At 42.4% G+C, this 26,117-nt stretch overlaps 1 protein-coding gene across 4 annotated transcripts; it reads right to left on the bottom strand.

Moving 5' to 3' along the window:
- Window positions 1-1,038: 1,038 nt before the first annotated feature.
- Window positions 1,039-25,291, bottom strand: cog1 (component of oligomeric golgi complex 1). Of its 4 annotated transcripts, none has more exons than XM_031292539.2 (16): window positions 24,806-25,290; window positions 20,668-20,915; window positions 18,371-18,552; window positions 17,240-17,416; window positions 16,447-16,603; window positions 14,949-15,159; window positions 14,388-14,751; window positions 13,283-13,734; window positions 12,643-12,789; window positions 12,386-12,547; window positions 9,497-9,621; window positions 6,981-7,089; window positions 6,173-6,282; window positions 5,110-5,191; window positions 4,187-4,210; window positions 1,039-1,450 (listed from the first exon to the last, which is right to left on the bottom strand). In XM_031292539.2, the coding sequence occupies exons 1-15, from the start codon at window positions 25,112-25,114 to the stop codon at window positions 4,202-4,204; spliced, it is 2,844 nt and encodes a 947-aa protein (XP_031148399.1). In that variant the 5' UTR covers window positions 25,115-25,290; the 3' UTR covers window positions 1,039-1,450; window positions 4,187-4,201. The 4 variants fall into 4 exon arrangements, with proteins under 4 accessions (XP_031148399.1, XP_031148398.1, XP_031148397.1 ...); XM_031292540.2 differs by having other exon boundaries at window positions 1,344-1,447; XM_031292538.2 differs by lacking the exon at window positions 4,187-4,210 and having other exon boundaries at window positions 1,039-1,447; window positions 24,806-25,291.
- Window positions 25,292-26,117: the final 826 nt, after the last annotated feature.

Genomic DNA, 26,117 nt, shown 5'->3' with positions numbered 1-26,117 from the left:
TAGTGTTTAAAAGTTTTTAAACACTAACATTTTTTTTGATGCTATCATAGTAGTGCCCCTAGTACTCCCATTCAAAAAGCCATTTGACCGAAAACGAAAACACGGTCAATCTTAAAAGTGGCGCTTCCGTCCTAATTATGCTTTTAAACTAAAGTTTGACTCGGGTGCATTCACAAAAAGACCCTGGGTTGCATTTTGGCGAGAGTTACGCTTTAAAGGTCAGGCAAATGTTGGAAGTTCCTCTAGAAGACAGAACATGTAACAACAACCACATAGTAGCATTGACAATGCATAAGCCTGAGTATTGTAGTACATATTTATAACAGGCTGCATTTGAGCATTTAATTTGAATTAAAATATTTAAAAAAAAAGACAAATGGTATTATAGAGGAAGATTGACAGCTCTAATTAACATACACATGTTCCACCAAAACAATTTCCTTCCGAGGCTATTTTGCAGAGGCACCGTGGCTTTTCCCAGCCCTTAGCGCCGCCCAAGACGACTGTGATTGGTTTAAAGAAATGCCAAAAACCAGAGCACGTTTTTCTCCCATCCTAGAATGCTGTGTGGACTAGCCAGACCTGGCAAAGTGAGACTAGACCAGGGTTATCTGACCCATATTCAACCATTCTTATGTCAATTCAAACCAAGCCAGTCAACATGGGTTGATCCCTGGTCATGACAATTCAGATAGGACCTGGGTCACAACCAGGACGTGATGCATACTGATTACCTCAAGTGCTGGAAACACGTCACATTAAAGGGTAATTTTGGGTTTTTTCAACCTGGACCCTATTTTCCTATGTTTTATGTGTAAGTGACCGATAGGAACAACAATCTTTGAAATTGGTCCAGTATTAAGAGTGAACGAGGGAGGGTCTTAACAAGATGATGCCATGGGTTGTATCCACGGATTTACAAACGTCTCTTTCTCCATCTAAGTCTATGGGAAAAAGCCTTTTTGGGCCCCATGGTATCACATGATGGACACAGAAGTTGTAATTCCATTGTTTGGCCACTATGTCAAATGTCTTTGTATTGACTCAGTATTTTATTGCACCGCATGAAAAATTTAGAGCGACAGCATTTACAATACTCAGCACTATTTTATTTTACTAACTGGCACATATGAACTACACTTCACTAATTTCCATAAAAGTGCCCGTTTAGTGTTATCTGCATCAATTGATCGAGTGAATTAAACCACACAAGATGCTTTTCTCTAAAGACAAAATGTTTTTACTATACATTATTATTTTACAAAGTTTCTGCAAAGTTAAATAAAAAGTCTGGAGCAATAAAGGGTTATTTGGCCATGCCGGACAGCCAGCTGAGTTTGAATAAAGAAGGAGCGGCTGTGTCTTCGTCCTGATCAGCCAGCTGTCTGAACAGGCTGCCCGGTCGGAAGCTGTCCTCGCGGCCTGCTGCGGAGGAGGAGGGAGGCGCCTGCTGGAGGAAGGAGGAAACGTCAGGTTTGCTGAGGTTTTAGTGAATTGTCTTCTTGGTAGGCCTGTAACAATCATTACATAATTGTCTAGATGTCAATTCTTTTGAAATAATTGCGATTTCTTTATTTAACCTCAATCATTTCCTAACATTAGCTAAGGTCTTAAAGCGCATGACTGCTAATTGGGGGGCTACCCAAAGGATACCACCCCAGCATTCAAAATGTCTAGTGAGAGTTGACTCTTAGCATTATGTCAAAGTAAAGAATATGAGAACTTGTGGGGACTACTTTCAGTGTTTTCAGAGGAACCTTTGAATGGTTACAATGGTTAAACTTTAAATGGAACCTTTGAATGGTTTAACAATGGTTAGCCAGTCGACACCTTAGTATGGTGTCGACTGGCTCACCACTGAACAGTTCTGATTTTTGAAAACACGGTTTGTTGGAAATATTTTCAAGTTTGCCCGCTTATCGAGAGTAAGATCAACAGAATAGAATGATTTCATCTTGGTACCCAGTATAGAGATGAGATATGCTAAGCCTAGCTTAGCACAAAGACTGGAGCACAGGGACACTGGTTGCCATGCAAAGTAATAAAAGTCAGCTTCTACTAGCTCCAAAGCAAACTGATAGTTATCATGTCACAGCTGGTAAGACAGAAAACAAGACTTTTTCCCCATAATGTCAGTACTGTGTCAGTTTTTTTTTTTTTAAAGGGAAGCTTAAAGGACAATTCCAGCGCAAAATGAGCCTAGGGGTTAATAACAGATGTATACCCACTCAATCGCTCTCTGGGACATGTTTTCATGTTAATCGAATGTGTTTGTAGCTTGAAACAAGCTAGCGTGGACTGCTGATTAGCTTACAACGCTAGTATTCGGGGCACAGGGAAAGTAACAAATCGCTATTTATACCACTAAAAAGGCTAAAAAAAAAATCACGAAACGTCAACTTTAACATAAATGTTAACCGAAGCATTGAGAACTGTGTAAGTGTACAGGCAGTTTATTAAAAAGATAGATTATAAAGACAGTCGCGTTCTAGTATACAGCTGCAGGCGGCAGCTGTCTTGGGAGCTACTGTCATTCTAAACTATCTTTTTAATAAACTGTAAACTTACAAAGTTCTCATTGCTTCGGTTAACATTTAGGGACCCTCATTATGCTACCGTTGAAGTGTGGTGATATTTTGAGCCTTTTTAGTGGTATAAAATAGCGATTTGTTTTTACTTTCCCTGTGCCCCGAATACTAGCGTTGTAAGCTAATCAGCGGTCCGCGCTAGCTTGTTTCAAGCTACAAACACATTCGATTAGCATGAAAACATGTCCCAGAGAACGATTGAGTGGGTACACATCTGTTATTAACCCCTAGGTTCGTTTTGCGCTGGAATTGTCCTTTAAAATGTAACGATTTCGGACAAATCCCAACTTGAGCTGCATAGAGACATCTTTTTTTTTTTTTTTTTCTGCTGACATCAGTAATACTGAATGAATCTCAAGATGGGATTGGTCCATTCAAAACAGGTAACAATGCCCAAGGGTCACTGTTGCTGTGCTGCTGTCCCATTAAATAATTCTCCAATCAATAGTCTGATCCTGAGCTGCATTATGAGCCCAAGCAGAGTGTGGGGAGATTAGTGAGAGCAGAGCAGAACAGCATCCTGTAGTTCCAACCCATCTGACACCACAATCATTTCAGCAGTTAATAAAGTACTGTCACACACTGCAAAATGCACCGAGGGGAAATCGAGGAACTACTGAAAAATACGAGACACACACACACACACACACACGGGCTGAACGATCGAAATTGAAATCGCGATTTGAGAGAATGCAAATTTGAAGAATCGAATGTGAATATTTAGTTGAACGTTTGGTGTAACATTTGATTTAACATTTTTCATTCCTCTTATCATTATACTTACCGTTTTTTCATAAGATACATGCTGAACTACTGTTACATATCACAGAAATGTCCTATTTCAGTGGATTTTTCATTATTCTTTTCTCATTTCATGAAGTGGCATATGTATGACACGCCAATTCGTATGCCATTATTGGTGTGTTATCAAGACGCATACTCGCTTTTTAGTGTGTTTATCAACGCCGTTTGGCCTCCATTGACTTACATTACCTTGCGATTGCGTGTGAATTTACGTAGCGAGTAGTATGAAAGAGTGAAAATCCGCATAGGGAGGTTGGTTGGGGTGGAGGATGGGTAAAACACAGGACTCTCACCCAGGAGAGCTGGGATCGTGTCCCGCGTGTCACGTTTCCTTTCCATGTTTGTTCTTTTCCTAAACCCAACCGGTTCTTCTTTCCTAAACCCAACTCGCGTGTGACGTTTCCTAAACCCAACCGTAGCCTCGCAATAACACGTAGCCTCGCGATAACACACCACGTGGCTTTAGAAAGTGGCATGTATGTTGACGCTGTGACGTTGCAGACTGCCGTCCGCTGTATAGAGCGTAGACATACACATGGATAGCTCAAAATGCGTACAGATAACGCCACTTGGCTTTAGGAAAGTGGCGTGTATGTTTACACGACGTCATGATATCACCTTGTTTATTTAACATGATCGTAGAAGGTGCAATATGTAGCTAAAAAAAAAAAAAAAAAAAAGCAATTAGATGTTTCCCCCCAAATTGTTCAGCCCTAACACACACACACACACACACACACACACACACACACACATATATACACAAACACACAAACACACACACAGAAACTTGCCTGGGTTTCTCGCACTCAAAAACGCTGGGAAGGCAGAGGGTGTAACAGACAACATTTACCCAGGGTGGAACAAAACAAATGACACAGAGAACATTTATTTTACTGGTCAGCTGAAGAAATGGATTATTGATAATCAGATGTGTGCACATTACACTCCTGACTGCCTGCTGACTTTTGCTTTTGTGCCTGCAGATGTGTCTTGGTTTTGTTTGCTTGTGGTTTTTATCTGATATGTAGGGCTGTCCTCGACTACATTCTTAGTCGACTAACAGTCGACTAACACTTAAATGATTTTGTTGATTCATTGATTAGTTGATGTAATCGACAGAGCTGTGCTCTTTGAGAGGTGGTTAAGACTAGAAAAGCACAATATAAATGTAGTTAATGAACCATCTGTAAAACTGAGTTTCTCCACAATTAATCCTGCAAAAGCACCACTTTAAATCTTGTGTTTACCAGAAATGTGCTCATAAGTTTCTTGGAAATGAGTAATTAAGCATGAATAACCATAAAAAATGACTCATCAACTAAAGAAATCTTAGTCGACTAAGACCAAAACGACCGATTAGTCGACAAATCGACTAAGAGGCGGCAGCCCTACTGATATGTTGTGTTTGTTACTTCTTGTTGTGCATTGTGCCTGTCTGAATGTTGCCTTATGTATGTTGCTTTTGCGTGCTGACTGAAATAAGTCATTTATATTGTATTTGATGTTTTTTTTAGGTTGGCATTTTAAAACTGGCCAGGGACAACGGATGAAAATGAGCCTGCTGAGCTAACTCGGGCTCATTTACAGTGACTTTGCTGTTGATTCATGAGCACTGTCCCTGTCCAATAAACAAATAGATGAAATGAAATGGAGACATACTGTGGTGCTCAGCATAGGAAACAACAACAATGAGAGTCAGTCAGCTGTTACTCACCAGCTGGTGCGGAGCGTCAGAGCTCCTGGTGGCCGACTTGGATTTACGCACGCTGGACATGCTGAGAGGCAGCAACCCAAACCTGCAGAGGACATAACAGCCATGGTGGGAATTTGGTCAAAATACTGTTATTAAAAATACAGATATACAAAACCTATAGAGAGAGGAACAACAGTTCCCAATTCCTGGTTAACATTAGTAAGACTTGGTACGGAAAGCTCAATACTTTTATTTGGAATTTTTCAGATCATCTAAAAGACTAAGTGTTCCTTTATGGATTAAGACAATTTTCCAACTTCTCATGCTAAATAAACCATTTAAAAACCCATTTGGATTTTCTGAGAAATTCATTGTCACAAAACTGAAACAAGGCCGTGTTTGTGTGTGTGTGTGTGTGTGTGTGTGTGTTTTCGGATCAGCACATACCCAATATTAGGATTGGAACGACTCGTACCGGGGCCAAATAAACTACCTAACTGTAGTGTTTCAGCCTGCTCAGCAGAGTAAAAAGTGATTATAGAACTAATTGGAATCTCCAGTTTTCAGTTTTTCTTGCAAATGATGAAAGCTAAACCTAAATGTATCTAATAAGGGATTTGGAAAAGGATCCTATCCCGAACCCTACAAACTCAGATCCTGGGTCAGATCTTGGGCTGCTAGGAACCGAGAGGACACCTGAAGATGGACAAAAAAAACACCTGACGTTAAAGACTACGGCAGCTTTCCTCCCATAATCCTCTCTGGTAGAACTATGAGATGGCTGCACGTCTTCCCAGTTATGGTATGGTTGGTTTATGCTACTTATACTGACGGGAAATCCCCAGTCGGTGTTTTAAGCCCCCAACGTCGTCTTCCAGGCAGCGCTCCAATCTCACACACACCATTCTCTCTGCTTCTTACCACATCATCACAACTGTTGTATGCTGTACGTTATTGTATTTACCATTTGTCCCTGTCTATAGATACGTTAATATATTGTATGTGTCATTAACCTTGTACGTCACTGTTGTTACACTGCCTTCACTAATAAAAAATAAAAAATAAAAGAAAGTGGACTTCTGACCTGATCTGGCTGCTGGCCAGTGGCAGGATGTTGTACGGCTCCTGGGAGTTCAGACTGCTGCTCCGCAGGGCAAACTGCTTCTCTGAGCCGGTCAGCAGCCCCAGCAGCACCTGAGACACAACGCCACATCAACCTTTGAACAACGTTTATAATGGTAGCTGTTGTATCTTGAGTTACAGAATCTCATATAGTTATTCAGTAATGCAGTTTATCACACACACACACACACACACACACACACACACACACACACACACACACACAACAAACACACAGAGGAAAAAGAGGAAATATGCATTGTAGTTGTAGCTTGACGAACATAGGAGCATAAATGTGAAATTAGTGTTTGTGACACTAGCAGTAAATATTGTTGCAGTCACTTATACAGGCCACAGGGCGGCAGCGGTATGTTGTCTACAGCTGCAGGTGACAGGGAAAAGTTGTACCAATGAAGTAGAAAGGCGAGAGAGAGAGAAGCTTGGTTAACGCAGAAAGATGTAAACTAGGGATGGTAGGTGTTAAAATTAAGAAACGTGCGATTCCAGTCATTTATCATAGAGGCTACAGCTAAGTCCCCACAGTAACTGTAACATCTTTTCTTTCTTCTTTAGTTTTTTTTTTTTTTACATCTGGACAATATAAGCATTAACATCTCAGGGCTAATGTGACTGGTGGTTCTAGAAGTTTAGTGGTGATGCTTCCAGGGTTCAAAATAAGCACAATTCAACCAGCAGTGTGTGTGTGTGTGTGTGTGTGTGTGTGTGTGTGTGTGTGTGTGTGTGTGTGTGTTGATAATGGCTGAAAGTACCGAGGTCCTCTGGGACATGCGGTTGAGGTTGGTATTTAGCGGCGGTGTGAACACGTCCAGGTCAAACGGGTCAATGTAGCCCTCCAGCCAATCACAGACCTCGTGGAACCTGGAAGACAAGCAAAAAAAACCAAAAAAAACACGTTTGCAGCTTTCAGAGTCTTTTTTTTAATGATGTCAAGATTTTACATGTAAAAGAGGCCTTCCTCCACAGCGTTGTGGAGGAAGGTCTGGCAATGCGAGACTACTGCTAATGTGATGCCAGGAGTCCAAGCTACATCTCCTGTCACTCTGAGGGCTAAGAAGTGCTACCTATGTTGGCACCAGGGAGGCAGGACAGGCCCAGACAGAAGCCTGCTTGGTTGCCCCCAAAAGATATTCTGTCCCTGAGCAAGTTAAAGAGGGCACGTTCCAGGCCCTACAAAAGACGTGCAGACTATGTCAGCACTCACAGTTCATAGCCACGTTAAGAGGAGGCAGGTCAGACATGCAGAGAGCTCCTTCAAGCTACATCTCTCCTTTAAAGCGGCTTTATTAACCGCTCTGGCCTCTGCCAAATGTGGGAGCGACATCCATGCGTTATCAGTGAAGCCGTCATGCATGTAGTTTTTGACGAGGGACTCTTAAGGTTTTACTGGGGGTCGAGGCACAATATATAATATTATGGCCACCCCATAGAACTGCCACTGGAATTTATTAAGATAATATCTTATTTGAGAAAAAATAAACATAAAAGCTCAGAAAACTTGTAATACAAAAAAATACTGTCTTAATGTAAATAATCAACTGGGGTAGTTTCATGGAGATAACTGTTAGTTAAAATATTTCCCCTATTCACCTTAGAGGATGGATACCCAACCCGAGCCCGACGGAACCCTACGGGCCGGGCTCGGACGGATATTTAGAAATTATGTTCGGGTTGGGCTCGGTCACATCAGCGTGATATGCATTTTTCATCACGTCGCTTCATTTCCTGACGTAACTGTCAGCCTTTGTGAGCGACCGTGATGCAGAATCTGAAAGAGGAGCTGCCATCTCGCTCCCTGTCCTCCCCTCGCAGCTCACACAGCTCAGCGGACCAGCAAACAAACATACGTGTCATTACTTAGAGAAAAAAAAATAGATTTTAACTGTGTTAGGCTCGGGTCGGGCTTGGACATAAATATCTTAATGCCTGTCGGGCTCGGGTCGGGTTCGGTTACTGCTCTGTCGGACACGGGCCAGGCTCGGACAGAAAAATGCGGCCCGATCCGCACTCTAATTCACCTGTAGTGGCTCGCCTTAACATGGGCTGCAATGGGAAATTGCGGCATCACCGATTTCAGTATTTTTGAATACTTTCCACCACTTGGATCTCTTAGGACTTTTCATAAGTTATAGATGATACTTTTATGAGTAATACACATTTGTCAGATCTTCTGGAGCAAGTTGTGGGAGATTCACCCCTTTTTGTCCTCACAAAATGCTTGTACTATTCAGCTGTCAGCATTTTAAGCCAGCTAACGTTACTAGCTAACGGTAGGCTAACGTTACCTGCTGTATGTTAACTAGAGTCACACTGTTTAAAAATTGCATTGCGTTTTTTTTTATTTTTTTTATCTCAACCGGTTGTAATCTTTCCACACTTAAATCGATTTTATACCGATTCACGATGCGTGGTTACATCCCTAGTCATTATGTCTAATACCTGCATGGATCATAATCACCAAAAGAGAAAAATATTTTGGGATACTAGTAGCCTATGTTACAGATTGACGCTATTAAGTGATAATTACCTTTTGGAATTTCATCCACAGCTATTAAACTGGTTAGAAAATGATCTTCTGTCTATCGCCCAGTTACTACAGAATGTTATACTGTCGGTGCAGGAGGTGAAAAGAAGACTTTCCATTAGTTCTATTAATTCATCTTTGAATTGTGTAAGCTAATTCTTTTTGGAATTAGTTTCTATGTTTTTACATTGAGTCTAATAATGGATCAGGTGTAATTGTCCTCGTGTCTGTTGTAATGGGCCGACTGAGCTCGGGTCCCCTTCAGATTGGGCTTCCTTTTTTCATCTATTTTTAAAGTTAATTTACAACACGATACGCTTTATTGTCCCCTTAGGGAAATTAGTTTTGGACACCAAGCTGCACACATAAATAACGCCTTGACAGTTATAGACAAAACAACTGCACACATCCTGTGGTAAAAACACATTGCAGGAAACACACATTTCCCTAACCCCACAGTAAAACACCATGAAACTATAAAAAAAAAATCTCTACAGCCTCAAGCAGCATTGTTTAAAAGTTTAACGGGAGGTAGGGACACATGCGTTTGGGTGTGAGGGTTGAGTGGTGAATTGGGGGGGGGAATTTAATGTGGCAATGTTTAATGTTAATGACTGTTTAAAAGTCCTTCTAGCTAATGCTGTGATGCCGTCCATTTGGAGATTTGTTGCACACATGTCTATGTCGTAGCATCTGTCCCTATTCAAATAAACAGCAAAGGGCTGCGTGTGATGAATTAGTTACCTGGGGTCTTGGTGGGACCGGGAGCTCTTGCCCTCCTCCGGCCTGCTGCCCAGTGTGGTGTTGAGGTAACGCAGGTCAAACAACAGCTGCAGGGCTCGGTTCTGAGTCATGGGAAACGCACCGTCCTGGAGGACAGAGGAACAGGGACAAAAAGGCAGGGACATTTAGGAAGCTAATGTGGATCCTAACGAATGAAAGCAAAGTGCACTTCCTTCTCCATTCTTCTATTTACTCCCTCCTTTTTCCGTCCCCGTTTTCCCTTCCGATTTCTTTTTTGCTGATCACTTCCCTCTTCTTCTTAGTGTTGTGGAATTTCCAGCTTACCAACTCTTGCTATGTAAGTTTAGTCAGTGGTCCCCCCAGGTGTCATTCAGGTCAGTGTCCAACATAACCTCATAACCTTTCCAGGCAGAGGAGTACTTCAACTCTGTGCCTCCATAGAGTCAGGGAATCTAGGCAGCTGCATGATAAGGCCTCTTTCACACTGCCTGCGTGGCGTGAGCGTGGCGTTTCTGTTGCGTGTCAGTTGTGTGGCGGCTGCGTGGCGTTTTCTATATCTTTTCACACAAATGTGTCTGACGCGGCGCTGTTGCTGCTAGCCTTGTCTGTACACATGTATATTTTAAATAAAATGGCATAATAAGGAAGGATAAGTCAGCAAAACTGCATAGAGATTCATCAATCAAATGTTTTTTGCAAATTAAGATTTAAAGGATTTTCTTTTATATCCAACCTGAAACTTATTTTCCCATGCATTTGTGTGTACGTGACTAATATCAACAAAAATCTTTGAAATCCACTACTAAACGAGCCCCGAACCGTGCTGTAATGTAACCCTAAAGGGCAAATGTGCATGGTCAACGTACGTCCACTAATAGTGCTGTTTTGCCACTGACAGGCTCAGATTGTTATTATAATTACATTATGGGAAGATGGAGAAGACGCTGTTATCCTGTCATGCTTTTGTGTGTAACTTACTGATGCCAGGTCAACACAGTGACTCAGCTCTGTCACCAGCTCTCCACTCTTGGAACAGCGTTTTTCTTTAGCAAAATGTGCTTTGGCATAGGACTACCTCTCTTCTTTGGCTGCGGTAGTCATCCCCTCTCAAACTGATCCCTGCAGACCCGATGGTCTGCAAGGCGCAGTGTATGGACCGGAGTGTTAGGGTCAGTTTGTAGCTGTAGCACAACGAGCTTCAACTTCAGCTGGTCCGTATCCATAGGTAGCGTCTATGAAAGCTGCGCAAAGTGTAGCTCGACATTTCATTGGCACAATTCGGAAATGCGCAATTGAAAGTCTTTTAGATAAAACTAAGCTTGCTTTCTGTCCTCCAAAACAACAAACTCCCTGAAACTCTCACCACTCAAAATCCACACTATAAACATCTATGGTTCCACATCGCTGTCTTCCCATAAGTCACCTTGCCAGGTGTCCGAACAAGACTTCACAATCTTCCCATAATGTAGCCAGACACACATAATACCAATCTGAGCCGGTCAGTGGTAAAAACAGAACTTTTAGTAGATGTACATTGACGGTGAACATTTGTCCCATAGGGTGGCATTGCAGCCTTGTTCGTCGCTGATGGTTACAGTGTTCTTGCTCAATACTGGACCAATTAAAAAAAAAAAAAAAAAGTTCATTGGAAAAGAATCCATTGCATGGGAAAATAAATTTTTTTATTTATTTTGGCCCCAACGTACTGAAATTGTGGATAACCTAACAACAATAATTCCTTTCTAAAGCTCAACGTGGTGGACTGAGCTGGCATGTATGAGGAGTCAGTGGTGACTTTTCAAAAAGAGGGTTTAATTCACCTAAAAAAAAAAAAATTAAAAAAAAAATTTAAATTGCCCATATTATGAAAGAAATGTGGGGTGTTATTTTGTGTCTCTGGTGCTTCCACATGCATACAAACTTGGAGAAAAAAACACATTCATGCTGTTTTGAGTGAGATACGGGTTTCTGAATGTAACCTGCCTTCAGTCTCCGGGTGAGCTGTTCAAAATCGGCAGGGCTTTTTACATCACAAGCCGAAACGAAGGGGCTAACAGTAGCATGCTAGTTCATTCTCAATGGCAAAACACTGTTATAACACACACTAGTTCACCATAATCTACAAAAGAACTACTTACATGTCCCTCGTATGCAGTTATTCCACGCAAAGTTGGAAGTGCGCCCTCATTTAGAAGAAGTCTCCTGCCATGTAACTGACCGAAGTTGTTTAAACAGCTAGCTAGCTGATGTAATCCTTACCTAGCTACTGCGCATGTGCGACTGACAACAAAGATGTTACAGAAGTTGAGAGGTCTCACTCTGTAGCTAAAACAGAGACCTGAACACAGGGTGAAAAGAGGAGCTGCAGAAATGTGCAGTACAACAAAAATATGGTGTTTTTTGAAAATTAAACCACGTAAACCTATTCTGGTACGACCTCAAAATACAATTATGAACCTGAAAATGAGCATAATTTTTTTTTTAAAGTGCTCATATTATGCTCATTTTCAGCAGGCATTTGTTACAGTCTGATTGGCCATTTGCTATATGTAAAGGCTCTGCAGTAGGGTGACCTTGTGATGGGATTATTTTGTCAACTGCTGTTTCCCAGGTCAAGAATGATCTCTGAATCTCATCATGAGGATTACCCTTACCCCAAGCCTTTCAGAGATTATAGAATCTGAAAACCAAGTTATCTCACTATGCCCAAATCCAGGCTTTACAATTCAGAAATGTATAGGTGACGAGACAAAAGTTACATCACTGTACCTGGTACTCAAAGGTCGGAGGTTTTTTATTACAGTACAGAACTGCCCTAATTCTCAACACTGTGTGAGTGTGTTTGTGCGTGTGTGTGTGTGTGTGTGTGTGTGTGTGTGTGTGTGTTACCCTGCTGGATGCCTGCTGTGTGAGGCTATGGTAGTGGTGCAGGGCCTGAGTCAGACAGGCCTGCAGCAGCTCCTGCAGGGTGGGCCGGGGCAGAGCGTGGCCCCCAACCCGGTTCACCTCCACACACAGCTGGAACAGCAGCGACTGCACGAACCACGACGGCTGCAGAAAACACAAGTTTCACATCAGATCTTTGAATGGAATCAGCCATCACTGTGCTTCCTGTCTGTGTTAAGAGGTGGTGCGGAGCAGCTGACCTGGACTGGAAGACTGATTTTGGATGTGACACTGCTCCCCGACTCGGCTTCTTCTTGGATCTCCAGATCCTCCCAGTTTGTTGCTGTTGTTAGGATGGCGCCGGCAGACTCAGCACGCAGCGCTGCGCCAAACTTATCCAGCAGCACCTGTCACAACACCACGCATCGTCACTAGGCAGGTCTTGAAACAATTTACAACATGGATTAAAGCTGCCATTTTGGGGCAGTGGAACGAAACACAACGTTGACATATTACCAGCTTATAATGTTGCTATGGCAAACATTTGGCAATTTACGCAGCAGACACAGAGCAGCATTAACATTCATTTAGAGTCCCATATGGAGTGAGATAATAACCCCCGCCTCTGTTTGAAGATGGTCTCTGATGTTGGATGACAATGGCTACCTTGATTCTTAACTGTAAGATGCAGTTAAACACTACAAAAAGCTAGTAAATGGACTTTTGTGCTTAGATTAATTCGTTATCTATACCGTTCCAAAAAGATGAACCTCCATCCTCAAATTCGACAGTTAATTGCCGCTTGCTATCTTAGTCTCTGCCACCCAGGATTCTAAACTACTCAACACAAATCAGACTGTATGCCACATTTAACAAATACAGTGAAATACAGTGTCTGACTTTAGAGAGGGCGGAGCTCCAGATGCGGTACGCCTCCATGCTGCAAATGAGAAGCTCCTCCTTTAGACCCGCCCACTTGGCCTGGGCCGGGCTGACCTCCGTGGCCCTCGCTTTGCCCAGCTTCTTGCCCTGTCTGGGGGTCCCCTTTGCTGTGGCCTCAGACGCCCTCTGTTTTCCCAGGATGCAATACTTCAGGTTGGGGCAGAGCTCACCCATGGACTGGCACAGCCTGGCGGTAAAAAGAACTGAGCTGAGGCGGGCGGGGCTGGGGTCAGGCGTGGCTGCGGCCAGTTCAGAGCGGATGGAGGACAGGATGTTGCGGACACAGGCCGTGCAGCCTTCACGTAAAGCCTCCTCCACCGCCGGCGAGTCCGTGAAGCGGTTAAAGGAGGATGCTGACAAGCTCTCTGTGGGACCAGAGGAGGGAACTGCCGCAGAGATGGAGTCAGAGCCTGCAGAGCACAGCGTGAAAGATGAACATCATGTGTTCACTATATAGGATGTGAGAACAACACTGGGCCTGTGTACAGTACTGTATACTAAATATTGTATACAAACAATAGCAAACTGTCTGCTTAATTCTTGCACTAGCTGGCATTTTATTTTTTTGAGCTACAATGATCATTTCTGCCTCAAAACTTGTGGGGCTTTAGCTTTTGCAGAACAGGAATGCCTCTTTAATGTCAATGGACGACTATGATTATCTCAGCCTCAGGTTCCATGACAATTAGTAACAGGTGTTTGGACATTTAGAACGTGACCACCTCATGGAGCGTAGATGGGGACTGACAATCCACTCCCTGTCCTAAAGGCCCTGACACACCAAGGAACTGTTGGCCTTCGGTCCAAGTTGGGCAGTAGTGGAAGTGCATTTAATATAAAGACCGTAATAGACCTCCCTCTCTCTGCACCATCTGCACGGCTAAACAAACTGGCCAAAACGAAGGCGACATGGGCTTACGTAAGGCAATACCAGAGTAAGCCTTCGTCGCTACTAGTTCCTGGCTGTCGGCTTGGTGTGTCAGGGCCTTAAGGAAGAAGTCTGTCTGAATGTTACTGGCTTAAGAAGACTAGCACACAGTTGCTAAGTTTGAGCTGCCCTTACCTGTGTCTTGGGAGGGTAGGTAGTACTGCAGGTCATCCAGCCTGGCCTTTAGCTTAGCATCCAGGGATGAGCAGAAGTTTTGAACGCAGGGCGTCAGGGCCTGGGTCTTCATGGCCAGGCTACTCCTCTGGTGCTGCTGCCCCCGCTGGTTCACACTGACCCAGCCCGCGTCACTCAGCAGGTCCCCTGGAGACTCCGACCACAGGAAGGATGCCACATCTACCTCGTACTGGGCCCCGCGCCCTGAGCCATGGTTGGTACCTGAAGAAGTATGGATGGCCTGGCCCTCAAGATCCCTCACAGCTGAGGTGAGGAGCTGGACGGAGCTCGTTGATATGGCTTCAGTGTCTTCTTTGGTGATGGCCTTGGGAAATGGGAGGAAGGAATCATTGGAATATTACAATATGTAGAATTTTAGTGCAGGCAGGGCTGCTGATATTGTGATATTGAACACAACACATAATCGCGTGGAGGCAGCTATACAAAGTCAATGGATAGACCCGTTTAGATTATGAAAACAGCAAACTGCGATACCAATTGTGAAACTAGGAGAGCACTAACCTGCAGGCGCTGAAGAAAAAGTTGCTGCAGGAAGTCATCCCAGGCAGCCAGGGGGCGCTCCAGCAGCCGCTGACACACAGTGCTCCAGTGCTGACTGATGGAGTCGGTGGACAGGAGGTCCCACACAGCGTCTCTAATGGCTGCCAATCCCTTCAGGCTCTTCACATAGACCAGAAGGCTGCCAACGCCACGGCAGATGTCCTCCTTACAGCTGAAAGCAGAGGAAAGATTGACGATGCATTGATTAGATACTGTATCAACATAAAATCAATCAAAGATAGTTTTGATAATTGATTAGGGCCTGAGTCAGTTTTTACAAATCAACAAGCATGGAAAAGACCTTGAGACTATTGTTTCAATCAATAAAGTAAATATATTGTAAAGGTTTTTTGCAGATCCTTCAAAAGGATGGATCCACCGTGACCTGATGGCATCCCTGGCCGAGCTCTCGAGGTGTGTGCAGATCAACTGGCGGATGTCTTCACAGACAATTTCAACCTCTTTCTGCTCCAATCTGTAGTCCCCATATGTCTCAAAAAGACCACCACTATCCCTGTCCCCAGAAAGACTAAAGCCCTCTGCCTGAACAACTACTGCCCAGTAGCACTCATCTCCACCATCATGAAGTTAAAACCTTCAACAGCTCCTCTCTTCCTGATTCACTGGACCCACTACAATTTGCATAGAGGCCAAATAGATCAACAGAGGACTTAATGACGGGCAGAACCCAGGCTGGGTAGATTAGCTCCACCACATCCTCCACCCTGACTCAACACTGGCGTCCCTCAGGGCTGTGTGCTCGGCCCTCTCCTGTACTCCTTGTTCAGGCACGACTGCGTGGCCACCCACAGCTCAAACACCATCATCAAGTTTGTTGATGACAGAACTATCACTGGCTGATCACTGATGACAATGAGACGGCCTACCGAGAGGAGGTCAGAGCCCTGACATCATGATGCCAGGACAACAACCTCCATCTCAACTCCAGCAAAACCAAGAGGCTGACTGTGGACTACAGAAGACGGCCAAGAGAAGGACCACCTTCATCACCATCAATAGGACTACCTAGCTTCCTCAGGGTTTAAATCACCAAGGACCTCACCCGAAAAATGGCTTTTCTTCCTCCACAGGCTGGACTCCAGGATACTCTGTATCACCGCCTGGTATGGCAATTGCACTGCCCTGTAGTGAATGATGGTGACCTAAATTCTTCATCTTTAGCAATAAATTAAAGGTATTCATTTTTAAGGATTCTGTTATTTTACAGTATTGGGGGGGGGGAACACTCCTGAATATCCAAATCCCAAAATTAAAAACCAAATAGCAACCCAATGAATACATTTTTGAATAATCGAGTATTCAAGTCTAGCCCTACCTACCTATTATTTTATCTCTGTGGTTGGGTATGCTTATAATTAGACTTTTATGTCAAACTTTGAAAACACCTAAGACAAAAGGAAACAGAACAAATGTGAACAAATGATTGGTTGGAGCTTACGTATCAATCCACTGCTGCAGGGTGTCCCGGAGCTGCTCTCTCTGGATTGGCTGAGCCAGGGTGCGGAGGGTGGGCTGAAACTCGGTGATGGAGGGAGGCAGGTACTTGAACCAGCTGGCTGTACTTGTTTCTTCCTGCAACACCCTCCTGTCTTTAGCTAAGGAGAGAGATGGGATTTTTTAGTCTCACATTTTCATTATCTATGGATATTTGTTAGGCCTGCACGATATGAGGAAAGTATGTGATATGCAAAAACGTTGTAGAATATCACAATAACGATATTATTTGCAATAAATTAAAAGATATTAAAGTGTACTTAGTTCTGCCTTTTTGCTGTTATTCGGTATTTTGCTAAAAAACAGCAAATTGCTTGTTGAATTTAAAAAAGCGGAAAATAATTTCCAACACTTTTTTATTGAACAAATTAAACATTGAATTAAATATAAAAAGCAATTGCAACTCCGCAGAGATCAGACGTGTCGGTGTGTTTTTGAGCTATGTTTTGAGGCGGTGTGAGAGTCCCGTACAGGAAACAGGAAACATCACTGCCTCTATCGCTGCCACAAGAAAGTTTTAAAACACCAAACACAAGCACTGAACTGCCTGGGAGATGGTGTAACAGCTGACTGTTTCCTGTAACAACAAATCTCTCTCCACAACAACACTCCCACACCGCCCGACTACTCTGTGGCAAATTGCCGCATCACTGTTTCCCGGTCTGAACGCAGCCTGAGGCCTGTTTTCAATAGCTCTCGCTAGGCACTAAAAGTATCCTGTCACCCCAGCTGTTTACCTGCATATGTGGTGGAGGTGACATTCTCCAGGATAGAGAAGAGCATGCCACAGCTCAGGGCTCCCTCCCCCGCCCGGGGGCCTCCCTCTGGGGGCAAGTAGAAGACAGCGTAGGCCTGGAACAGAGTGGTGACCAGTAGCTCCACCAAGCTGCACACCTGGGCCTTGATCCCTGCACCTGTACCAAACACACACAGGTTTACGTCAACTGACATTGAAAATCAGAAAATAATGATACTGCAAACAACATTTCCTGCTCTGCATCGCAGTAAAAGCCTTCAAGCAATACTTCATGCTTCATGCCTTCTAGGGCTGGGACGTAATGCTTCTGTCCCAATTTCATTCTTTCCAGATACGTGGGCGCTGATTGGATTTGTATTGCAGTATTCATCTATTGCGATTCAAGAATTACTGCGATTCGATAGTATTGAGTATTGCGATTGTCTTTTCCTTCTTCTACAAAAACAAAAGTTGAATAATACACTTCTAGAGACAATATATTATGAGACATTTCTAAAAATTGTTTTCTAAGAAGAATGCACATCACATGTCAGTCAGTCGGTCTGACATTTATTTACTTTGTAAAGAAGAACATAACATGGATTTTCAGCTTTTTCTGCTTTCGCTCTGTTTTGCTGGAAACAGATATGATGTCGGCGGTACCGTAGAAACAGAAAATATTTAGGTCAATCATTGGTAAAATAAAATAAAAAAAATAAAAAAAATGATTTTAGGGAAAAGAATCGTAAAAATAGTCGCAAAAAAAAAAAAAATCACTATACATAGGATTTCCGATCGTTGAAAGAAAATCTCAGTAGAAATTTGCTCTTTATAATGTAACTGTCACTTTTTTCAGTGCTGCCAATTTTATATTCAATTTAATGTAATAAAAGACAGTTGGAAATGAATTCATTTGTTTTAAATCCAACAAGCAGTTTGTTGCATTTTAGCAGAATACTGAAAGCAGCACAACTGAAAACACTTTAATATCTGTTTATATATCGCAAGCTATATGGTTAGCGCGATATTCAACAACATTATCCCATATTTTCCTCATATCGTGCAGCCCTATATGGCACACTCTGATATTGATGTGCATTTATGTTGGCAGGTGTAACAAACGGTAGAATACCGTGTTGTGGTTGGTTGAGCAGCTGATGGATGGAGGCCTTCCGGGCCAGCAGGAAGTCAGCCAGGGCCTGGCGTGGTGAGCTGTCCTCCAGCAGCATGGTGGACACCAGGGCCTCGGCTATGGCCTGGTCCGACACAGCACGGCCCCGCAGCAGAGACCGGCTGTCCAGGAGAATGGTGGACCTGCAAGAGAACAGACCAGACGCTGACCGATTTCTACTGAAATGTATTGAAAATATTCTGGTACAGGATATAAAATCCTCTATTCCAGACTCAAAACAACACAGAAAAAAAAGTGATATCAACAACTACGAAGAACATTGATTTCATAAATTAGTTACATCGAAACAAAGGGAAAAAATCCCACACACTGCTCTTGCTATAGCATCACCTTTTATTTAGAAAAACTAACGTTACGGTCCCTCCGGACCTTCATCAAGACTGCTCTTGATTTTTTTTCTTTGTTTGGAAGTTGATTGTTATCGTCCAACACACCTGCACAGAAGAATTTGTTTGGATTTGCGAGTTGTTTCTCTAGAATAAATAAGTTACATCAAATGCAAACTGTATAGTTTTACATTACATATTTTTTAACATACAAAATGTATCCACGTATTCTTGAAAGAAAAATACTCTGTTACAAGTAAAAGTCCTGCATTGAAAATGTTACTTAAGTAAAAGGTCTGTAAGTATCAATAGGAATGTTTTGGTATGTTGTCAGTTTATGTTTTTTTTTAAATTATATTTTCTTTTTTTTCTCTTTTCTTTTTCCATGTTATTATATAATATAAAAATGTAAAAAAAAATTGAAGTACGATAGGAAAAAACATAACGTGACTGGATATGAAAGCACTACAATAAAGTATAAAAAAAATTAAAAAATAAATAAAAAGTATCAATAGGAAAATGTACTTAAAGTATTAAAAGTAAAAGTACTCAAAATGCAAAAAAATCCTCCCATTTTAGAAACTGGAAACGATCCAAACAGTTGTGTCAATCAACTAAGTGTTCAATCGGCTAATCATTTCAGCTGGACTTGATGGTCTATATATTGTTGGGTAGTTTAATGTATAATAAAACATCAGATTTTATAAACTACATGTGTTTTGTGTGCAGAAATCTTAATGTGTAAAGTAACTAGTAACTAAAGCTGTCAGATGAATGTAGTGGAGTAAAAAGTACAATATTTCTCTCTGAAATGTAGCGGAGTAGAAGTAGAAAGTGGCATGAAAAGAAAAAACTCAAGTAAAGTACAAGTACCTCAACATTTGGACTTAAGAACAGTACTGGAGTAAATATACTTAGTTACATTCCACTGCTGAGTGTTACTCATTGCGCGGCTTGTGAGCCTCCTGCAGCTCACCAAGCTTTAATTTGTGGCTCGCATTGCAGTAAATAATACGGTGATATGATCATGCACTCGATACAGATATTTCATAAAAACAAGCAGGGCTATAACATCACCCTAAGTCTGCTCTATTATAAATAATTTATATTTAAAAAAAACACCCCAAAACAGTGGCATTACAAGATGGAAATATAGATTAGAAAAAGATATTTAAACACGCTCTGCCCTTCCGTCCTTAACACTGACTCACTGCGGAGTTTGGGCGGTCTGTCCAGCTCTTAGCGGCGAATGTGCTCTTGGATGGTTAGATACATGATGGGCTAAGGTAGAAAACATTGCATGTTGTATGTTCAGGGATGACAGCTTGATAAGCAGGAATGCTATTTACAACTGGATGTAACGTTTGATACTTTGTGGTAAAACTGGCTCTCCTGGGGCACCTGGATAGCTCACCTGGTAGAGCGCGCACCCCAAGTACAATGGCTCAGTCCTTGTTGCAGCAGCCGCAGGTTCGACTCCGACCTGCGGCCCTTTGCTGCATGTCATTCCCCCTCTCTCTCTCTCTCTCTCTCCCCTTTCACATCTTTAGCTGTCCTATATAATAAAGGCCCAAAATAATTATCTCTCCTATTGACTTTGTTTTATCAGTGTGGCTCTCATGAAATAATCAGTGAAGACCACTGAGCTAGGGTAAAGCTTTAACGGGCATAGAGTATGACATATGTGACCAACATTTTCTTTGTCCATCTGCCGTCATTACACAAGCCAAACCAAGGACTTAGCTTTCACTACCTGGATCTAGTTGGTTCTAGTGGATCCATCACTACTCCTTTCAGTTATGAGGCCTGGAATTTTTTTTTTTTTTTAGAAGAATCACTAGCCCCAAAGCAGGAATGTTACTTAGTGACATTGTGTCTTCCCAAAGACACAAGTAAGGAAAGATCTAGTACCTGAAGTGTCCTGTGGTGGCTACCTGCCGGACCAGAATGGGGAAGCGAGCCAGGACGGGGCTGTAATGGCCCCCTGTAGCAGCCTCCAGCTGCAGCAGACCGTGCAGGTGGCAACACAGCAGGTAGAGTTGGGTGGCCTGCAGGTACTGGCACGCCTCCATGGCGCTCCAGATGCGCTCTGGGATCTCCAAGAGGAGCTTAATCTGGGAGGCCATGGTGTAGAACTTTTCCTGCCACTGCCTCTGGCTCTACAACACCACACAGACACACTGCATGTTTAGTAGACTTTAGATAACGTGTGTATTAAATTACATATCAGAAAGACAAGCAATGATATAAGGATAATAAGTACAAACGCCAGACAATGTAGTGATGTACAGTAATATTTCAGGGTTCAATGTTAAAGGACAAATCCGGTGCAAAATGAACCTAGGGGTTAAAAACAAGTGAAAAAAAAAAAACTCTACTTGCCCAAAGTCAATTTTTACTGGCCCCTATACAAATAGTTCTTTTTTTTTTTTTTTTTTCAAAAAACAAGTAAACAAAATTTTTCTCAAAAAAACGTCAAAAGCATCAAAGAAACATAAGAAAGGGACAAACTTTAGGGAGGAAACAACATTTAAAAACATTAAAGAAATATTGAAAGCGTCGGAAAAAAAACGCAGATGAAAGCATAGAAAACCCCCCCGCCAAGAAAATGTAAACAAAAATGTCAAAAAAAATGTTGAGAAAAAGTCAAAAATGTTGAAACTGTCAAAAGCATCAAAAGCGTAAAAAAATGTCACAAAAAAACCCCGTCAAAAGCCTCAAGCCCCAACTCAATTCTTGATTGGCCAAGAGCACATTCAAATGAAATCATTCAACAAGCGTTCTCCGACGGGGAAAGAGAACGATGACGTCATTTTTGATACGATGATGCACGAACGGGCGAGTGGGTTTTTATATTTACGCAAGTTAAAGCCTGTATTATGATGTATTATGTGTGTGTGTGTGTGTGTGTGAATTCCAGGTCATATATGTAATAGTAAAGAACCATCTATGAAGTTGATTGTGGTTTAAACTTGTCAGCAATAATACACTAGGGCTGCACAACATATCCTTTTTTTTTTAAATCTTCATCGCGATATCAACTGGCGCAATAAACACTCAGATTTTTTGTGTTAAAATGTTTTTGGAAAAATATTATCAATAAAAAAACGGCACTTTAAAATGTAACTGTCATCCTTCTTTAAGTGGTGCCTTTTATATTCAAGTCAATATTCAATGTGTGTAATAAAAGAATGCTGGAAACGATTTGCTTTCATTTGTTTGTAATTTAATTGTTGTATTTTAGCAGAATACTGAGAGCAGCAGAACACTTTAATATCCGTTTATTTACCGCAACTAGACCCTTTTTAGGTGGGCTCAAGCCACCCAAAATTTCATCTCAGCCCCCCTAAAAATTATAATAACATTTTTTTTATTTTATTTTATTTTGAAATCAATTTTCGTGCGCAAGTGAGAGTTTGTGAACTTGTCTGTTAGTGACAGAGGGCAAACAATTACAGGTTCAAAGGGCTTGAAACAGGTTTAATATCCTGTGTGTCTGTCGCCGATGCTATGCACCTGTAACCCAGTCAAGGAAAGGGTCAACAGAAACGTAGTGTTGGCCAATCGGAGGAGGTTGTGCCAGACTCCTGCCTTTGGCTGAGTCTCTATCTGATCTGTCAGAGGGAGAGCAGGAGTGCGGTTGTGAAGTTTAACGTTGGTGATCCCCAGAGAAGAAGTTGGTCATTTCATGGCGCAGATTACAACTCAAATTAAAACGTAAGCAACTAGAATAGAATTGCCCCTGTCGTGCAGCCCTTCAATACACACACCTATCAGAACATGTGTTGAGGCAGTCTTCAGCTAAACTCAAGCAGCTAACGTTAGCTACTGTTAGGTCTGTAACAATTATTACATTATTCTCTAATCATTTTTTTTTTTTTTTTTAACGGCAATTATTTGCTAACATTAGCTAAGGTGTTAAGGCTTGTGACTGGTAATCGTTGATTTTGTTTAGATATGCCAAATTGTAATTATATAAGTGACTATTGGTTTGGACTATATATTTGTATTATTTCAATTGTTAGTTGTTGGCACTTGATCGTATACACGTTCATAGCGACATTAATGACAAGGGGGGTGTCACTACCCGATGAGTCGAGTGCAGATGTGAGTTGCACATGCTCAGATTTAAACGGTTTACGGCATAACGCCAAGGGATCCGGATCCGGCAAACGTTTTAGCTATCTATAATTGTTTGATTGCTAACGTTAGCTCAAAACGCCATTCAAGTGACAGCCTTTGTTGTGTTTTGGCGTTTTTCCACTGCTAGTACCAGCTCTACTCGGCTCGGCTGCGGTGCCCCCTAGTCCTTTTTCCATTGCAGATTTAGTACCGCCTCATGCGTGATGCGAGCTTGGCTGGTCATCATAGCGGCGCCGCAGTAAACTGCTGTGACCTAACGCGACACACACACAGAACGTCGAAGGTGTGTCGTTGTTGCCACAGCCAGAAGACACATTTTGTTTCAAAAGAAGCTGGAGACAGCAAAAAAAAAAAAAAAAAAAAACACAGCTGACTAAACTATTTTAAAATGGCGGGTTTGTTCAGGACACCCCCCTCTGTCGCTTTCACGTCACCTTTTGGTATCGGCTCAGCTCGAAGAGGTGGTACTAAAAAAAAGTACCAGGTACTTTTTTTCATAATGGAAAACCAAAAAAGGCGAGTAGAGTCGAGGCAAGTCAATCAGGGACCATGTAATGGAAAAACGCCATTTGATTGCTAACTTGTAGCCAGCAGTGAACGAACTTCGTTACGTAGGTCCATTTTTATTGTACTGACATTACAGAAGTCTCTCGTCAGCAGGTTCTTGTAGGCTACTTCAGGCTCTAATCTAGAACTGACATCAGGGATGATGCCGTGAAAATGTGATGCCTTACGCTAAATAATAAATTACTGCTATGTAATGTACCTATCTCATTATGTGGCTGTTATGTGGCTAACAGCAAAACAGATCTGCGTGAAATCTGGTCATTGTCGCAAAGAGACGCATGCGCAACTCACATCTGCATTCGACTCACATCAGGTAGTGATTAGGGTTGGGTATCGTTTGGATTTTTACGATTCCGATGCCAAACCGGTACTTTTAAAACGACTATTTCCTAAACCGATTCTTGGAAAAACTGAAAAATGATATCAAAGAAAGGCTCTTTTATAGATGTAGTAGCCGTAATATGCTTTTACGTCCATTTTGGGGAGCCCAGAGGGAAAATATGGCATTTTAAAAGTAGCCTACATTTACGGTAGCTAGCTAACAGTAGACTACAGAGAAAGTGTGATATTTTTACGTCCGTTTCGGAGCGACAGAGGGAAAATATTTCAGTCGACACATTAAGTGGAACCGAAACGAGGAACCAAAATGTGCGTTCTAATCCGGTCTCATTCCTACCGGTTGCGTAGGAACCGGTTCCATAGTGGAAGCGGGTTTGGGTACCCAACCCTAGTAGTAACAGTTAGAAAAAATGTCTTATGACAATAAAGAGGCGTTGTTTACGTCATAGGCTGTGTATTATTGTTAATACATTATCTGGGTCACATGACAGTGATATATAACCAAAAGATGAAGATTTTTTTTTTTTTTTATTTGACTGAAAGAGACAGTTATATTGTTAATCCCAATTATTTCTGAGACAATTAATTGTACAGAGTTACAGCTCTTGTTTGTGGAAGACGTAGGTGCACATATTTGGCAGGGGGGGGGGGTTTAGGGGTCCACCCTCAAGGATTGATGGATCATTGAAAGTTTTTCAAGACAATTAACTAACAAAATTTGGAATTGTTACAGCTCTAGCTACTACTAGCTACTGTGTTTTGGCTCCACATAGGTGTGGAAATGTCTAGAAGTAAAGGTCTTTTCATGGCGAAATGATCAGCACTTTCCTCCGAGTCTCACTAAGTGTTAAGTAGTGTTATAATCTGTGGTGGGTATGGATGCAAATAACTAATAATAATGAATTGACACATTATTTTTAAATGAAGTTCGGTGTTCCTAAGATGACGGAGCTCAACGGGCTTTGATGCAGGTTTACTGCAGGTTTAGCTAGCCGTTCACCTCCTGTGTGCCGCTGTATGTCCCGTTGGCTCTGCCTTGCTTCAGGCTGTGACAGTACCGGTGCATGTCCCGGATGGACCGGACCACGCTCTCCGAACACTGCCTCATCTCTCCGATGGTGTCGGCGGCGTCGATCAGGTCCCGGTAGCGCTCCCCCACCATCTGCCTCAGCTCCTCCTTCTTGTGCTCGATCTCCCCGCGGACTTTGCGCTCGATGAGGCGGATCTCCGCGGTGTTGTAGCCCTCGAAGAGAACCGCCGGGTCCTTGATCTCCGAGACCCGGAGGGACAGCGTAGGGTCTTCGGCCATCGCAGCTCCAAAACAACCTCAGCTGTTCCAGGAACTCTAACCCGGAAGACAGTGGGGGAAAGTAAACTTCCTGCGTCCGGTCCACGTCAGCAAAAATGTGACGACGACTGAATATGATGTGTTCATTGGTCACCGAAGCTGTCTGTCAGGGAACATTTCTGTCTAGGCTGGGAGCCGCCTACCCACACTGCTGAACCAATCAAATCATCCCACAGTGAATAATAATTATTATAGTAATAACAAAGATCATACAGTCTCTGGTAAAAAATAAAATAATAATAATAATAATAATAATGAATTATTACTATTAGTCTAGTCCCCCAGACACCATCACTAGTCACTACACTTTGCACTAACCTTTATCCTGGACTTTGCATCTGCCCATTGCACATACTATATATTTTTTGTAAATGATGCACTCAACCATAGGTGTAATTCACGGGGTGTGGGCGCCTCACGTCCCCAGAGCCAGCCTCTGCTGATAGAATTTGTGTAGAATTTCACTACATTGTACTGTATGTGACGATTAAGAATAAAGTTTGATTCTTTTTTAAGAAGAAGAAAAACACAATATTTGAAGCCGTTAGGATTAGCAAAGTGAGTGAAATGTTAGTAATGGATCATTTTTTACTCCATAAACGTCAACGTGTGGAGACTTTCTCAAAAACCTGTAAATGAGACTGAGAGATATGGTGAACCTGTCACCGACCGGGACGAAGAAAAGCCGCCGGAGGAGGATTACCTGACCGCGGCCGTGGTTGCTGCTGAGGATGCTTAAATGTCCCATGGCATGAAAATGTCACTTTATGAGGTTTTTTAACATTAATGTGAGTTCCCCCAGCCTGCCTATGGTCCCCCAGTGGCTAGAAATGGCGATAGGTGTAAACCGAGCCCTGGGTATCCTGCTCTGTCTTTGAGAAAATGAAAGCTCAGATGGGCCGATCTGGAATCTCCTCCTTATGTTGTCATAAGGGGAAAGGTTACCTCCCCTTTCTCTGCTTTG

Source organism: Sander lucioperca, chromosome 2 (assembly GCF_008315115.2).
Source record: "Sander lucioperca isolate FBNREF2018 chromosome 2, SLUC_FBN_1.2, whole genome shotgun sequence".
Taxonomy (NCBI): Eukaryota; Metazoa; Chordata; class Actinopteri; order Perciformes; family Percidae; genus Sander; species Sander lucioperca.
The sequence above is the reverse complement of the archived record's forward strand: the minus strand, read 5'-3'. Positions and strand labels throughout refer to the sequence as shown.

Coding starts and splice junctions, on each gene's coding strand:
- cog1 (XM_031292537.2), bottom strand. CDS start 25,114: ATGGCCGAAGACCCTACGCTGTCCCTCCGGGTCTCGGAGATCAAGGAC. Junction 17,417..18,370: donor GCTCAACCAACCACAACACG/GTATTCTACCGT, acceptor TGTTTGGTACAG/GTGCAGGGATCAAGGCCCAG. Junction 6,283..6,980: donor GCATGTCCCAGAGGACCTCG/GTACTTTCAGCC, acceptor GTTGTGTCTCAG/GTGCTGCTGGGGCTGCTGAC.